The 18,345-nt window shown below is 39.0% G+C and overlaps 1 protein-coding gene across 6 annotated transcripts in view; it reads left to right on the top strand.

Annotated features, from left to right (window-relative positions):
* Positions 1-18,345, top strand: part of RBMS3 (RNA binding motif single stranded interacting protein 3) — a 598,526-nt gene that overhangs the window by 324,588 nt on the left and 255,593 nt on the right. For all 6 annotated transcript variants that reach the window (XM_018075572.1, XM_018075575.2, XM_018075573.2 and 3 more), the window contains one exon: positions 13,349-13,440. In XM_018075572.1, the coding sequence (XP_017931061.1) occupies positions 13,349-13,440 (92 nt within the window). The remainder of the gene's footprint in view (positions 1-13,348; positions 13,441-18,345) is intronic.

Raw genomic sequence — 18,345 nt, 5'->3', positions numbered from 1 at the left:
CTGTGTCACCTCTGGAAGAAAGATTTCCAGGTCTTTCCCTAGAAATACAAAATGGCATTCTGCAGTATAATTAATACTAGAAAGGTATAAGGGTAGATTAGCAAGCTGCTGCCAAGGGTGCCACCTCTGTGTAGTGGAAATGAGATGAGTTGCTTTTTGTGGACACTCTTTTGATCATGGGCCCTGAGTAACAACTCTCTGTTAATTTTTTCAACCAGCTAGTACCTCATCATCTTCCTCCACACCTCACTGCTTTCAGTGTCTAGTCATGGTGTGGGAAGTTACTTTCCTTTGCATTTGGTCACAAAAAAGGCTTTGAGAGCAACAGGCCAGTGACAAAGCAAGCAGCCTGCAAAATTTGTAGTGCATTTATACTCTTAAGAAAGCACAACCGTGCCTGCCGGATATTTGTCTGGCTAATTCTTGCTGTTGACAGGAAGCAGACATTCAGTCTCAAAACATTTACACATCTCTGCATTGACTACACCAACATGTATTTGGAGTCTGTGTGAGAGGAGCGCTGCAGTGCCTTCGACTGTTCTGTCTCGCCTGTTGTAGCGAACGTGGGCCAAGCGACTGACCAAGAACCTACACGTGCAAGTGTCTGAGATACAGCACCATTTCTTGAAAGGCTGAAAACTAATTTTAGATTGCTGGCTCTTTATTTCTTTGATCTGGTGCATCGATGCCCTTCTGGGCATTTCAAATGTCTCTTGCTCTTTATGTGCAGTTTGGCTTCCAGGACAAAATGTATTTGCTGGGTTTGCGTGTTCCAGCAGAACTCCTCGCTGCTTCCTCTTTCATTTTTTGTTTATTTGATGTTCTAAGCTGATGCATAACTGATCTCTGCAAACTGAGATCCTACTACAGACCTGGGCATCTCTCAGTAATTTTCTGTGTAATTTATAAAAATTGTGATATTTTTAATAATAAAATATCACTAATTAATATCAAAATATGGTTGTATCTGAATTACCTCCACTTTCATTTTTAAAAAGAATGTTTTAGCACATAAAATCCCCCATCCTCACATTTATCTTCTATTATTAATAGGAATTATTATTAAATGCATACCTTAAACTGGATTTGCGGGGTGAAAGTTGTCTTCCATTGTATATTTGGCCTTTTACTGGCAATATATATCAATGAGTTTGCTTTTTAGTTAAATCCTTAAAGGTATCCAGGGATCCTAAATAAGATAGTTTTATGTTCAGAGGATGCCTGAAAATTTAGGAAGAGCTACTGAAGGCAGTCACCACTGATGTAGCTCCTTGTTATTCTTATGATCTGAATACAGGATTGGACATACCAATCAGCATCATTGGCAACACCCACCTTCCCCTCTACTTCTAAGGCATATACTAGATTTCCCATTTCTTCATTAATGATATTGCTCCCAAAACTCTCTCAATACCTACTTGTTACACAAAGTTGGGAAGCATTATGCAATTACACAGATAAATAATTAGATGATCATGAAGACTGGATTGTGAGAAACAGAGAACAAATCCAAGAGTAAAATCATGTATTTAGGAAGTAGGAGAAACTCTGCATGAAAAGTTGGAAGCTTATCTGGAGGCAAAGTATGAGATGATCTTGTAAATGCCCAAACCAATAATGGGCACTGTTGTGAAGGCAACAAATATGGTACAAAGATTTATCAGGTGAGATCATTCCAGTAGGAAAAGGATAATATTAAAAGAATTATGTAATTCACTGGTATAACCCCATGTGATCACCTAGTGTAGAGTTTTCATCATCCACACTCCAGAAAGACCTGGGATGCCACTTGCAGTCCCATATTTTTGCATTTTTTCTCTACAAGCTCTGTGAAAGCTTGTGGACGTGAATTTCAGTGTGCAAGAAGCTTCCTACACATTGGCATTTGTACACAGGGGATTGTGCTCCTGCTGGTTTGACCTCCTGATGCCTCACAGTCATCATCCAACTGGCTTCAATATGGGCTCTGGATGGCATCTTCATTAGACCTTTGTGGTCTGTGACCCCCACATACTGTACCAGCAGGTGATGTTCAATGCAAGCTGACACTAGTTACCTTAAATTCAAAGTAGAAAGGAAAATGTTTGCTTAAGATTCAAATATATTATTCACTTTATTCTTTTTCTTGTATTAGAGATATGTGATCTATAATTATGGGTAACTTCTACTAGTTCAGAAATTCAGATTTGATTAAAAGCCAGCATTTCACCCACTTTATCTGTGTCTTCCACTTACCTAGATTGTAGAACTATCTTGAATCTGAAAAAATAATACCATTTTTGAACTTAAGGCTGGAGATAAGTATGGTATGACAAAAGGCTCAGAAGGTGCAACTAGTATTTAACCACAAAAAAAACAAACATCCTGGGCTATATAGCTATAAAACTATAAGGATACTTAAATTCTGATCGTCTGAAATACTGTGTAAGTCCAAAATCATTGGACAGTAAATGTACGCAGTGTCTTTAACATAGATTTTGTTCTGACCTGTGTATTGTGACTTATCCTGCTCTGTACTGCCCATCTCTGCTGTGCTTCCCCTCCCTAGCACAGGTATAATGCTGGTTGTGAAAGCACATTGACCTCTTGCTCAAGGATCATCAGTATTTTAACATTATGGTGATGGTGGTATCAGGATCCTTTTCTTAGTATCAGAATCATGAAATATTCAGAAGGTATTGCTCATCTCTGCCTAAAGCTCCAAGATATCATGAGTGTTGATCGGTTGAAATAGGAGCTCTTTGCATGTTATCCAAAATGTTTATCATAGCAAAGGTTGATGTGCCAGAATTGGCCAACTGGCATGAAAAAAGCATTTCACTTTCTTGGAAAAGTGCTATCACTTTTATGCCTTTTAGAAACTCTAGTTGTTTTCTGAATTACAAGCGGTTTGCATAAAGAACATAAATTGCTGTGCTCTTTATCACTGCTTACTGTATGACAAATATACAGTCCAATTCTTCAAGTGCAATGTCTCGAAAATGAATGTGTATTGGAAATGAAAACCATTTCAGTACTTGAACATCCTCCCTCTGAAACAGACTGGATAATAACATGCTCATCACCTTGGGTTATTTTAATATTTCCTGAAGCCTGCACAAGATGCTTTCTATTTTCTTGTCAAAACATACTGAAAAGAAAATTATTTTTAATAAAGTACAGTAATGACTGTGTGATCACCAAATGCATCTTCTCTTGTCAGATTGTTTCTTCCTACTCATAAGTATTTGTGGTTACTTAATGTTAAGATTGCTGAGCAATCCAGTGCTGGGAGGAAGAGAATGGAATATTTCATTTCTTACAAAGAGCCCTGGGTGATACAGAACATCCTCCTTTGCCTCCTAGAATAGTATCATTGTTTAAAATGAATGCTGGAAGAGTTGACTGCTGAGAGATTTCATTTTCCACCTTCCAGTATTTCATTACTGTCTTCCATAGGTACTGTACACTGGAAGGAAAGCACCCATTGATTCCCTGTTTTGTCTGTCCATAAATGCCTTCTGGAGTGCCATGCCAGATACCAAACCTAAAAGATGCATGACAGTATTAACAGTCATTTCTAACTAGTCCATGGGAGCACTGGAGTTAGTCTCATAGTTTCTTAGGTTATATGTCCTTTTGGTGAACAGCTGGAGGATAACTTGCTTAGTTTCGGGTAAACTGAGGTACAGTGTTTAGAAGAGAAAATTGGTTGTCTGATACAGGCGCTGGGAACTTGCAGAGGTAATGGCTGAAGGATTTTTTTCTAAACTGTTTCTGTACACCAGGTTTTTCACTCAAGTCGCTCAGCTCTAAAATAAGTGATGGACAAATCTCAAGAGATTTGGTTTCATATCTTACCCAAACATTATCCAGGCTAAGTAAAGCTCTGGAGTCTGCATAACTGAGCATGAAACCTCAGAAGAGCAGACTTTCTCATGAGAGTGTCAGTGTTTCCTGCCGGGCTGGAAATACCAAGAAAATAGTCTTTCTTGTGGTATTTTGAAACTTCAGCATCTGGATGTTCCTGTAATGAGAGAGAAAAGTGACTATGAAAAATAGTGTTTAAAAAGTGAACCCTTTTTCAGTCTTGGGTGCAAGGGTTCCTTTCAAGTTTTTCAGTGAAGCTATTAATCGATTCCATAACTCTGTATCTCAAAGTAGGTGATCTAAATCTGAAATTGCAAGTTCTGGCTATTTTGTACTGGATATTGCAAAATATCCTCACTTCTGAGTAATGGAGTATTTCTTCACTTAAGGAAAGAAACAGCTATTGTATCCTTCCCTCCCTTTTATGTAAATATGTAACTAAGCGCTGCTTTTGGAGTACTTGTTTTTTGGGAGAACATTCTGCTTTATTCAATCACTGTTTCAAGTGTGAAATTTAGCTCAGCTGCAGAGCCACAATGAATGTTTTATGGTAAACAAGTCTAGTGAAAATAATCTTAATGATTACATTATACAGCTAATATATTGATAAAAAATGTTATGGTAGTAAATAACCATAATGTGAAATCATACATTAGTTTATATGGAAACTGTAGATGTGAGCTATCCCTGTATTGAAAAATAGAGTTAATCTTTATTTTGGATTTCGACAGTGAATCAATGGGACTTGCAGAGAGATTCGCTTCAAAAGTTGAAGATGGAAAAGTGTGTTTATCTCTTGTCCTTCTGCCACTGCAAGATTTACAATATGTTCTCTTCTTTATTCAATCCATATTTAGTAACTTGAGCAATGAATTTTCCATCATTGGCTTTGTATAATTAATCCAAGTCCAGGCTCTTAAGAAATACCAGGAAATATTTCTCAACTTCCCTTTTGGTTTATTTTCACCAACATTTTCATTCTTTGACAGGTCCTCATGAAGTCTTAGGTCTCTCTGTGCTGGTCATGTGCATTTAGGGTGGCCCATGAGTATTCCCTCACATGTAGGTTCACTTTTAAGGCCCCAAACACTTGGCATATTGTTAGGGATAAACAAATAGAGTTCTGCCATTTGCAAAATCTGGATTTTTATGACTATGTTTGTGCTCTTTCTAGAATCTTCTCCAGTTTGCCAGTCTTTGTGATTCTGAATTGCCAGAAATGCAATGTAAATGTTGAGAGAGAGTAGTCAAGAGCAATATCATTTTCTTGAAAGGTATATTTGCTAAATTTGTAACTACTTATCCCTCACCCCCTCACTGTTGTTATTGCAACCATATTTCACAGAGAGCTTTTGTCAGTTTTGAGGTCTGCTTCTGTTCTTTCAGAGACTGTTTTTGGAAGCATTAGCTTTCAGAAAAATCGACATGAATATGCAGGTACATATAGTTACTTATTTATTGTATAAATACTTCTTTCCCACATAACAAAGTTTTATAGGTTTTATTGTACTATTACCTTTACCTATTGGAGATTGCAAAAATGTTTCAATTTAGTAACATTTTAAAATACATGAACAGATCATCACAAATTCCATTCTTCAGTTTTGCACGGAAATATTATCATTAAATACTCATGCAGTTAATAATAACCTGTATTCATATACACTGTTTAAATCAAAGTAATTGGATGTTCAAATTAAGAATATGTTTGCAAACAGATGTCTAAAAATTGTTCGTTAGTTACCTACAGTGTTGTTTTTCTCCCTTTTGTTAAAAAGGGGATTCAAATAATGCAAGAGGTAAAAGAAATCACTGCAGGAACATTATCAAAGTGACAGTTTTGTGCTGTATTTCCATATCAAGCTAAAGCAAACAACAAAAAGTCAGCTATATATGCATGCTTAACAACGTAGGTGCGTCTCTGGGGAGTGATCTGATATGAAGGGACTATCTTTTCTTTCTTACATTTAAGACTCTCCATTTCCAATTATTTTTCTAACTATATATTAGCTGTTTTAATTAAAAGATGATGATTCACCACTTTCGAGCCACCAAGAACAGTTTTATACAGTAGAGGTTTAAAAATAATAATAGTGTAGACTATTTTACTATTACTCTGAGCATTAGGAGCTGTAGGAATATTTTAGCACAATTTGAACAAAGAAAGAAAAGGCTGTTTTCAGTAATTTTGTGTTCAAGGGTGATTCAACCTCTTTTGCTTGCTAACTCTAATTTTCCAAGGCTTATAAGACTTTAATTTGATTCTTTATCTGAGCATAAAACAATGTCTGAAAATTGCATAGTAAATTACTGGATAATCACTTTTTGTGGACTACCTAATAGTCAGAATGAATACTGTCTTTTAAGAGACACTCTAAATAAATGCTGGGCAAAAGTGAACTTTACAACTCAAATTAATTTAGGTTTTCATGAAATCCAAGTGATTTTATCTATACATGTAGGAGACACAACTCACTGATTATTATATATTTGCTTAGTTGTGTATATTTACTAATGTTTGTGTAAAACCTTTGTGCTCGTATCTTCAAATGTGTGCATATATAGATATGTATGGAGGTAACAGCATAAAGTTAAAGTAAGATATTTGTCATGAATATATTTTATTTCATGGTTTTTCAGCAAGTAGTTTTGACTGCTGCCTCCTCACTAGGCTGGTATTCCTCTCCCTCACCACATCTCCTCTTGGGGGTGGTTTTCAATTTCCAATCTCTGGAACATTAACAGAAACATTGATGAAAAAAAGAAAGCACTTACTTAAAGTAACTCCTTTTTGTCCAAACAATCCGTACACCTCTTGAAGACCCAACCTGTATTATATGCTCTGTCTTGTCTGTTCTGGATTTCAGATCTGACATATTAAATTCTAGATGGTCAGAAACCAGGACTGGGAACTTACATTAAAAAGGCATTGTACCCTGGTGGGAAGCAGAGTTCCAAGTGGTCTGGTACATCAGACCTAGAAAAAAGTTTAGGTATAATGGAATTGTTGTAATTACGCATGAGCAATTTTGGGTTTATCTTTAAAAAGAAATATCTCCACTATTATGTAATATTATGCAAAATTTACACAAATCTTGCTGCCAAAAGGAGTCATTGTGACAAAGTCAAACTCTACAAGATGGGAAGATATTAGAGCTGAAACCCCTCCTTTTCTGTAGCTTCTCCTAAGTTCCGACATCAGTCCCTAGTAGAGGAGGATTGGCAGGACTGAAGGTTGCGTGGGACAGCAGTCAGTCGGCCTTTTCCATCTGTCAGGCAGGGTGCAAAGATGTTAAAGAAACAAAGTACTAACACTTTTGATGCAGTGAGTTTGTTGATGTCAGTGGAACCAGAAGAACTCCTCAGAATGTGTGAGCTCCCCATCAGTATATTTAGGTACTTTTTTATATATACCAAGATAGGTTACTCATGCATGCTACTTGAACTAATGCACAGACTCCATACCAGTGTCCTGGCGGAATGGGTCAGGTCTCCTGTCTGTGTTTGTGGGGGGGACCTGGAAAATGGAGTGTACTAGTTGTCTTGAATTCAAGTGATTTAAAGCAACACTTAACCAGAGGTCAAATGTGATGTTTGGCCCTGTGTCAGGGTGAATCTGAGAGCTCATCATCCCCAGCTTATCTTCCCTCCTTTGTTATGGCTCCTCCTTTTTCAGCCCCCCTCTGGAGGTTACTGTCTTTTCAGAGCTCCAGCTCTGCATCATGCCAAGGCGCTCCAGTCCTCGCTTCTGGGAAACCACACTTCTTATGCTCTTCATCTTTTCTTTTGTTTTATTTTGACCTGGGTCACGAGGTGGGTGCAGAGTTGTGGCTGGCTGCATGTTGCCCTTTCACACGCGTTGATGGGGCTGTGGGCAAGCTGGTTCCGTGGGCAGCACCAGCAGGAAGGAGGGAGCCGCTGTGAGGACCTGAGAGCATGTGGTCAGGACAGGAAGGAGGACAGAGCAGGCTGATGTGGGTGCAGATTAGTTCAGCAGCCGTGACAGCTCCCTTTCCGATGGCGTCAGCAATGATGACTGCTGAGGGAGTGTCTTCCGTCCAAAAAAGCTAGCCTTGGTGTGCTAGCTCTAAGTACAAATTGGGGGACCAAGCTTCCAGGATACCCTGAAACCTCTCTTTCCGTTCACTTTGAGTAACTAATGCCACTTTCAGCAGCGGTGGAAGAGCTGCCTCAATTCTCCAAAAAGGCAGCAAGGCCCTCCCTCCTGTCACTACACAAGCGGAGCTCCCCGGAGGTGAAGTGTAAAGTCCATGTGTGCCAGTGGGAGCTTGCCTTTTCTATATACCACCGTCTAGCACTTCACAATAATTGTGGGAACCACAAGTGGCAGGTAGTCCCTTAAATTATTTGGCATTATCCCTAAGTACTTGATCAGTCAGGGCAATTCAGAGTTTGATATCTAAGAGCTTTACACACCTGCAATTACTTAAATCCACAAAATTGCACCTATAGGTATTTGCAGGCACAAAAATGTTGGCATAAAATTAGAGGCCATTTCCTAAAAACTGTGCCGAAATTTTGATGATATACTATATGAGGGGTTGTTATTTTGAAATGGATTTGCAGAAAGCAATTGAAAATCTCCAGGCATCCCATCTGTGTTTAAAGTAACAACAATAACAAAACTTTAAATTAGCATAGGAGATTTAAGACATTTCAGGAAAACATTGATTAAATCTGCCAATGAAATGAACGTGTTTGGCGAGTGACCTAATTAGTGTATACTTGGTTCTTTTTCACTGCACTGCTTACCACTAATTGCTGTTCTGCTGGTCTTCTCCTGACAAGTAAGAAAAAACAAGGATGAGGGATTTGTTGAGGAAATAGTGACATTCAGTTTTAAATCATTTGAACCTGCTGCCAAACTTAATTATGGAACTGAGAAACTGAGAGCAGGAGGCCCCCAGCTGTTTAGGTTGTAGGAGATGGAGACGTTTAGTGTTTGCTGTTGTATTTGGGTAGCACTTATTGCAGCTAGCTATAAACTTGAGTTTGCTGATGCTTAACTGTTTTCTTTCCCCTAGAGGTAAAAAACCCACTGCTTTTATTCCTTAAATTTAATTATTTAGCCCTAATGGCATCAGGCCAATACAAAATTACAGGCATTGTATTTCTTAAAGGAAAGGTTCAACAATTAATCTAGATAGTCTTGTCCTGGGTTTCTTTGAGTGTGGGCTTGCGTGTGTGAACTGGTAATATGTCATTCTACAAAAAAACACTTGGGATCCTGGAATACTTGTTATAGCATTGGAGTTCTGAAGTCACCCTCAGTGTAAGTACACTTGAGCTGAGGAGCTCACGTTAGTGATAAGTTCAATTCCCATCTCTCAAAGCAGCAGGGGATAACACAGTTTTCCCAATTTGTGTTTGGAGTTCTTAAAGGAAAATGGCAGAATGCTTCAGGAAAAAAAGGGGAGATGGTTTTGGTTTTGGTTTCCTGTGGTGGTGATGGATTCTTGTGAGCAGAGTCTGAAGGTCCCAGTTTAGAAACCGAGTTTGTTTTTCATGATGTTCTGCATAAAAACTGAAGGGAAAAAATGTAGAATCCATTGACCAGAATGTTTACAAGGCAGTGAACACACAGTAAAAATGCAGGAGTGGGGGGCGGAACAAAAAAAGGCTGTGGAATTTGAGGCTAGCAGAAGGAGGGGCTGGTGGGGCTTGCACTTGTTTTTAAAGGAGGAAAAGAAATATAGACGTTTTCTTAGAGGAGCAGTGTCTGATTGGCAGACTCTGATCTGAATTCCTCCTGGGGGATGATTCCAACTACTTTCGTACCTTTTCCCAGGAGGAGCCAGGGAACAGTTATCTGAGTAGGGATGAATGCTGGAGCAGCCAAAACTGAGCCACACTGCATCTGCCAGGAGCAGCCACAGCAGCCCAGTTCTGCTGGTGGGGAGCACAGCCTACAACCACTCCAGCCATAGCCTGGACGAGAGGGAAGGACTCTCAGCACATAGAGTTTTGTGGTTCATTTACACTATGTGAAACACTGGAGGGGATGTTCCAAGAACCAGCTTTAGATTTTGTGGGGACTGAACTTGATCTACCCAGACAACTATATGAAAGAAAACAAAAAAAACCCCAAACAAACAAAAACCCTGAAACCCGAACAGAAAAACTGCCACTACTTTGTTAAAGCCTGAGACCAAAAAATGAAGTGAGATTATAAACAAATGAAATATGTTAGTGTAGGTCACCAACAGGCTATAAACATCTACGTGGAAGAACAGAAACTGTACAAAAAGGCAGCATGCCTGGTTTTCTGTTATATAGCATTGCAGGGTTCTTGTAAGGATACTTGAATGCTGAAACAGCCTGGGAACTTGGCTTCTCTTGCAGCAGATTGATGTTCTTTGGACGAGTTTTCAGCCATGGAGTGATTTTGTCCTGATGTTCTGTGTGTGGTGGAGAGATGTGTCAGGAGGGGGGAGGACCAGAAAAAGTTACTTGGAATGGAAATGAGCTTAAGAGAAGGAAAAAGAGCAGCTTTGCAGTGAGACTGTGAGTAGTAATACTAGAATGCATAATGGGCAGCTAAAGATATGGGGGTTTTGTCTCAAGACTCGCATTGGACCTCTGATATGGTTATATAGCCCCTTGTGCCCACTGAAAAAGTGTTTAGAGGATATTCATGGTTTTAGAAATCCTGGACTGATGTTAACATTCAATAATTTACTGTGTTAGATATCATCATCATGGCTAGGCTTCCTGAAAGAAGATTTGGGAATGTTAGATATACCTGATATGTATAATGCAACGCCAGAATATTCTTACACATGCTGGTTTATATTTACAAGCAGCACTAACTGAGATGTGAATACTTACTGTGCTGTCTAGAAAGTCATATAAAAAGTAATTTCCTTTCTATTACTTTGTACATGAAGCCTGCACTGTACACTAGTGATGCTAAATATAAAAATCTAACTCTATTATCTGTTTTTAATGCCAATATTAAAACTTACTTTTGTACTTTCACCTCATAGTTGTTGGGCATAGAAATGATGAGAAATAAAAACAAATTTAGTCTCTGAGAAGAGAATCTTGCTATCCTAAAAAGTAATTTGCTCTGTGTTTGATCCAAGCCATCTCATGCCTTCTCAAGGCATTTTAGATTTCCCACTTGGCAGCTCTGGCTCCTTGTCAGGATCTCTCAACTAGGAAGATGGAAGCTGCATCTAATTGTATCTCTACCTTCCTCCCAGAAGCTGCTCTCTCAAAGGGCAGAGGCATGGGAGAAATCCAGAGAGGACTCTTGCTCTCTCGTAGCATGTTTTTTTGGTTCAGAGTGCCATCAGCTTTACTGCTGCTCTGCAGTGAGGAGAGAGCTTGGATAGCACTGCAGTGGAAAATACAATGTAGAACAAGCTGATTTAAAAATGGCAGTTTCAGTAGCAGTAAAAAGGGAAAATCAAATGGGGGAATCTTCACATCCCCAAGTTGACCAAACTCTAATGTGCATCTTTATGGTGGTGTTCGTTAGATCTGCTGTCCTGGTGTAGAGTTGTTCTAGGATTTCCCTCCATTTGTAGTAATGCCCTGCCAAAAAAATTCTCCACAAACAAACAAACAAAAAAACCCAAAAAACCCCCAACAAAACAAACAAAACGAAAACCAAACACCCCCCCAAAAAAAACAAACCAAACCACCACCAACAACAACAACAAAAACCAACCAAACAAAACACTCCAAACAAACAAACAAACAAAACCAGAAAACTGAGAGAAGAAAAGAATGGAAAGGTTGAGATATTGACTTGGCTACCAAAATAGTGCTTTTCACACTCTTGAAGTCAGCAGTTTCTTTAACAATTTTTTCTGTTTCTTTTTTCTTCTTTCATTTCATTTTCTGAAAACTGTGTGAGTGAGACTTAAGCCAAGAAAACAAAAAGAAATCTGTGTACACAAAATTCTTTTATCATTGGACTAACTCCTGCATTTAGTAATGCATGCATACCAAAATATTAATAAAGAGATGTTTGCAACTTGAGGGGCAAGGCGATCACAAGCACAAACTCTTGTTACCTAGATTTGGTGTGGAGAGGAAGGCGATGAGGCCTCCCAGAAGTACGAAGAAAAGCTGGGGAAAGAAATACATATGGATACAGCAGGAAATCATATCTGTGGTTGCCTCTTGTGTGATGTGTATTGACCTAGTAAATGGAGATGTCTGCAAAGAAGCTGCTGTGCTATAAATACGCTTGTGCTAATATTATTAAAGCTTTCAGGCAGTTCAGTTTCATCCATATGGCTTTCCAGGGAGATGCCAAAGATGTGGCCCCTGGCCACAGCTTGTCTGAGCAGCACATGCGTACCTGCACTGTAATTGCTTGTAAGGATGTAGGTTGAGGGTTTCCCTGTATGGATTGTGAAATACATGCAGCTGCCTAAATTGGTGCTTGGTGAGATTTTTAAATCTTCCTAATTCAATTGAAATCTTTGTGAGCAAGACATTTGAATGCTGTTGAAAATGAGGGATAGCTCAGTGCTCTAGAAGTTTTGAAAAGTCCATTCTTTGTCCTCCTAGCCCTACTTTATGTCTTTAGGAAAATAAAAATACTTTCAGAGTTGTTGCTATCCAGCTTAACAGCACTGGTGTTCCTCGAACATATCAGTCATGCTGGTTAAAGGAAGAAAAAAATGAAGGAAGAAGAGAAGATAGGAAGTGACTGGCTGATTAATATACTAAACTAATGCAAATACTGGGAGTAAGAAAGCCACTTAAAAGCAGATGATTATCCCTTATCAATCCCTCAGATCTAACCTCACTAAGCTGCTGTTCAGATGATACCCTAAAGCAGTTCCTGGCAGGGATTTGCCCCTTGTTCCAGCCCAGAGAGCAGTGAGATGAAAGGGATGTGGTTTAACCAAAGCTGTGACTTTACTGTCTTACCATCCTCTAGAGCTATCTAGCAGTTGGTTGTAGAGCACACATTGCAATTTCTCCCTGAATTGGTCCCACCTGCTAGAAGGCTGCTCTCCCTGTCTCTGCACAGATGGCCCCAGCCCACTGCAGAGACTTGCTGGCCTCCTCTTCTGAAGCTTACTCCTTGTATAGGTTAAAGGGACAGGAAAAGGGCATTATTTTCTCTAGCTTTGTGTCCCAGGAAGAGCCATACTGCTACCTCCTCTTATGGAAGAGATGGGGCAGGACTCCAGAGCACCAGAGAGCCCCACAAATGTCTGTACTCGTCTGCTGCCAGGGACCATTTATTTGTTAGGACAGATCCAACCTTCTCTCCTCCTCTGCTGCATACCTTTGTGCACTTTGAATCTTCAGGTAACTGCATTCCCTTAAATCCCACTAGCTTCAGGAGAAAAGATGTGTGAAATAGAAGTGTGGTGGCAGTGCTACTGGAAGACTAGGAGACAGTATGAGAGAATGGAAAGGGTTTCCTTCTTTTTAAAAATAAAATCTTTATCTGTTCACGTACACATGGATGATACTGAAGATCTCTGTTTATCCATTTATTTTTCAGGTTATGGTTTTGTAGATTTTGACAGTCCAGCAGCAGCACAGAAAGCAGTAGCATCTCTCAAAGCAAATGGCGTGCAGGCACAGATGGCAAAGGTAAGAACAACTGTGTTATTGCAGGATTATTTGAGCTGTTGCGTTAAATTTCCAAGAGTTTGTTTTGCTCCTGTTTTTCTTAAGGTTTTGGATTGCTTATTCCAGTGATTTTTTCATCCTTTAGTTCCAGTGCCTTATTCATCCTATGGTTTGTCTGTGTTCTTGAGAGCTGTGTCTCATGTAATGGGCTCTGCTCTGGCACACTCTCTCTGCTCCTCTCTCTGGAGAGTATTGTAAGATAGAGGGCACCAGAGTGGAAGAGCACTGGAAATGCCTTTGTGCTAACTGATGGGTGAAAGAGTTGCCTTTTCTTTACCTCAGAGTTGTCTTCATTTGGTTTCTTTGCTTTGGAAAAGGTGCTCTTTTCTTATGTGTCTTGTGGGCTTCTCTGAAGGAGTGACTGACTGAACATAAGGAAAATTTCTTTGATCTGCCTTGGTTTGGTTTCTCCTTGGTTTGTTTAATTATTTTGAGGACATAAATGGAAGTGTAGCAGGTTGCTGAAAGAATAGTTTCTAAGGGTTATCTGAAGGTGACTGGCATCTGTTCAGAGGGGCAAGAGAAGCCATAGCAAGTGCAGTGAGCTCAATTACTCTGGTCCTAGAATTATCCTTTTTTCCCAGGCAAAGGGGCTGATGGGGAGACAGTAAATGACCATTGTGTGGTTCAGCTGTTACCTTTCTGATGGCATAATAATTTGTCTTTGTGCTCTAGACTGTGTCAGCCGCCAGAAATGGCTGTTGCTTTGTACTTTAAAAATACCTTGCCCAAGAATCCCAAAAAGATCTTAATATTGCCTGATTTAGTCTCTGTAGAAATGATGCTGTCCTAGAATCTCAAACAGTAAAAACAAACAGGTAATTACAAAAAAGAGGCAAATTAAGTAATAAACAATCACCATATTTAAAGATTCTCTTTTAAAGGAATGCTGGCTGTTTAAACCTTTGTTTTTCTACAATATCAAGCATAGTTTTGGTGTTTTTTATAAGAAAAAAAATCATTGCTGGTAAATGAGGTTCTTTTGACTTCTACTGCATTACACTCACTGTGCCTGAAAGAAATTGGATGTCATCCATGTATTTCTGTTTAACAGTGCCCCACAATGTAAGCTAGGCTGTTTTATTGGCTCTTAGTTTTTATTGACACATGGTGATAAAAAATGTTTTTTTCAAATGAGTAAAAGATGGCAAGCTGAAGAATGTGAACTTCTACTAAGGACTGCGCCATTTTATTTCTCAGATATACAGCAGGTCCTTGTTAAAATATAGGCAATTTGATGCATTAGTCAAGCTGTGAAAAAGAAACCAAAGACAGGAGATATATTTTGTCCTACTGATTGATATCAAATAGCTATTTCTAGGGAGGAGTAAATCTATAAAAAATCTATATAAAATATAAATCCATATAAATCTGTAAAGTTGTAGATTTAAAATTAGAGATTTAAAGATAGGATTGAAAGATAAATCTATATTTGGTGTTGTCATGATTCAGAACAATGAACAGTTTCAGTACCTTGTATGTGGGGAAATACCAAAAAAGATGGTGACTTAAAACACTGTGGTTTGGATTGTCCAATATTTTAGGGACTAAAAGCAAAGCCTGGTGTTTACAGAGTGAGAAGGGCTGTACCAGCCCTTGGTTGGTTTGTTTTCTGGGGACTCTGTGGCAGGAGTAGTTTTCTGCCCTGCGAGACTTTGAGGCAGCTGGTGTGTACACATTTGTTTGCATAAGACTGACTGTATTTTTATTATTTAGCTACGGTGCCTGGAATCCCAGATAGACTCTTTTTAGTGTGTTTGACAGTTCAAGATAAATATACAACTGACTTTTCTTATCTCCAAAAAAATCTAAGTATTTAGAAAAATGGGGTTTCAAAGGAAATTGAGATGACTCCACACAAAGTACCTCACATTTCTGAGAAGGCAGGGGCCTGGGAAAGCAAGTCTATCTGGAGAAACATGTTAGTTCTTGCACATGTTGGAAACCAAGTTGTATAACAGGACTGAAAGACAGCATTACCTGCCAGTGTCTGAATTAACAGTGAGGGCTCAGAAGAGGTTTGAAGAAAGAAGCAGAAGAAAAATTTAGCCTCCACTTCTGGAAGTTTATCCAGAGCAGTTTTATTTCAAGAGCTGCTTTAATTAGTAGTGAATGGTGGCTCTCCAGTGAAATAAAAAGAGTAAGTCTGAAGAAATTCCCTAAACCTTTTTCATGGCATATGTTTAAAAAATAGCGTCAGTGTCCTCTATCTTTTATTCTGCATTGCAATGCAGGGAAACTGCCCCATGTAAAGGCCCGGGAGAAGATAGACTGTAACCTGTGTTCTGTGAATGTTAAAAATGTCAGTCCAGTTGTGGATGCTTTTGAATAAAAGTGAAAAGGCGTCGGCCAACTTTTGCTATGTGCTGGCCTTCTTCAGTAGAGAGAGAAAGTCTGCTGAGGTGTTGGTATCAACTGTGATGTTTTCCTGGAGAGAAATCTTACTCGGAAAGAGTGGTTCTTTCTCAATTGTAACACAATATAATTTTTCTCATAGAAATCCAGGAATCTTCTTTGAAAAACAAAAAGCAGAACTGAACCCCCACCCATGTTGGCTAGCAGAAGTATCTTGTGGATACTTGAGTAAAATATACTCATTTTATCGATGCTTAAATACAACCACCTCCGTCTTTTTTATGGCATTTGGACACCATTTTGGCTGATTTTGTTTCATAGTGCTGCCTCTGGAAGAAAGTTAAACTCTGGTGGATTGATGCTCCAAGTCCCGTCACTATTCTGTTGAGGCTAATACATCCCATAAACCCACAAAGGGAAAAATCCCCTAACCATTAAACATGTTTGGACCTCTCTTTTTGTTCTGATTTGAAGTAGTCAGGAGAGTATTTGGCTGAGAGAGAGGAACAGCAGTATTATGCCTGCAGAGGTAGTGATGGCAGCTGGGAGATGAGGTCTCATGGGCCCATGAACAGCTGTCCACTTTGTGGGACAAGGACCCACACAACCTCCCACCTGCATGACAGTTGTGTGAGGCTCTTGTACATGTGTGTGTTTTCACCTTGCCTCTTTAGCATTTCTCTCTCACAGGTGCCTGAAGCAGAAGCTTTGATTACTGCCTCTGTCCTACATCCAATATAGCTCATCTAAGTTGTCCATCGCTTTCAGAAGTGCTTATTAAGAATTTAATTTATTGAGGAGAATTAATGCTATGGAGTGTTTTCCTAGCTGGCATGGCTTATTTTACTATGTGCTTCTTGTTTGCCTTTGGACAAAGCAGATTTGCTTTGTATGGAGCAGATTTGTATGTATGGAGTGCCTGCTTGCACAGGCTTGTAGAGTCCAGGTGGTTTTTTGGGTTTGTTTTCCTACTAAAAATGACCCAACTTATATGTTCCTGGGTAATCTCACAGGAATTATTGATTAGTTTGTCTCTTTGTGCTAGGGACTACACAAACATGACACAGGAAAGGCAGTGTTTGTGTATATGTTTTATATATCAGTTTGGATTTTTCCATATACTCCTTTCCTGCATTTTCTAGAAAAATGTTATAGACAGAATATGGAAAATTAATAAGGAGAATCTCAGTAATATGGGAGTTGGCTCAGACAAGTAGGCAAGGAAGCCTAGTACACATGAAAAATGTATCAGTGTTCTAATAAAATCTGTAGCCACGACTGTTCTTGGGATTTGCAATAGTCCTTCACCCAGAATTACACATTCATGAGGACACTTCTTAATCTAGTTTATATGTAAGCTTTTAGTGATGCCGAGGAGTCTAAATCACCTGAAAAATCAATAGAAGTCTGCTGTCTAAATAAATTTGAGCATCTGAGCTTGTGTCAGCCTGAAGATGAACTGTGCAATCAGTTTTTACCTTCACAGAACAGACATTTTGGGGTTCTCTCCCCCGTCTTTTATTTCCAGTTTTAGTCTGCTGTAAGATTGCATAAAGTGGAAGTTCAGGCAAAGGTAGGTTCTTGCAGAGAGTAATACCTTCTTTAATATCTAGCAGCACATCGAGAGTGTTGAAACAAATACATTCACAAAGGAAGTGTTTTCAATCCTGCTGTTATTCCAAATGCATTTATAAGGATTAAAAATGTATTAGATGATGCATGTCTTCTTTGGGTTTTCCTTTTGTATGTCAAATGCATTTAGACATCCTCAGGACCCATGTGAAAAATGTGAACATTGAAGGAATATTTAATTAGCACTGGCAGTTGTCTAAGTCCATTTCTTAACTACTCTGCTGCAGTAATTGCCATCCAGAGGGTACACTGAAGGAACTGGTTCTGAAAAAGGACTGTGCTGGTAGGCTCTGATGTGTTTTGCTCGACAAGGGAATTACAGAAAGTGATTTTGGTTTTTTCACATCTCTCCATCATGCAGAAGCTTAAATACAGGGAATAATCACCATCTAGATGAAAGACAAAAGGAAGCTGTTTCCCACTGAACAGAGCCAAGCATAAGAGCTCCTGAAGAGGAACAGAGAGCCGGTTGCTGTATAGTTAAATTGACAGTTTTTCTCCAAGGACCAAGGAAATGAAAGTCCCACAGAAGAATCTTATTTATTTTCCAGGCTTCTGCGTAGGTTTTAGGAATTGCTCTGGTATGAGTCAGCTGACCAAATAAATCCATTCTGTCTGCTCATTTTTCAGCTTCATTTTCTCTTATTTTTAAATTACTTCCCTTTTTTCTGGATCATATACCAATACTCTAAAGGCCTGTTCCTTAAACTGGAAAGACTTTCCAGTCTACCCAATATTTTTTAATCTAGATTTTTATGGAAAAGTTTTAATTATTTGGTTTTTGCAGTTTAAAAATTCAGGAAAATAATAAAAATTCTATCCTTACAAAATATGAAATATGGCCTATCCACATGATACACTTAACCCCACAAGTGATTT

This window comes from Manacus vitellinus, unplaced genomic scaffold (assembly GCF_001715985.3).
Source record: "Manacus vitellinus isolate BGI_N305 unplaced genomic scaffold, ASM171598v3 scaffold_3_pilon, whole genome shotgun sequence".
NCBI lineage: Eukaryota > Metazoa > Chordata > Aves > Passeriformes > Pipridae > Manacus > Manacus vitellinus.
The sequence above is the reverse complement of the archived record's forward strand: the minus strand, read 5'-3'. Positions and strand labels throughout refer to the sequence as shown.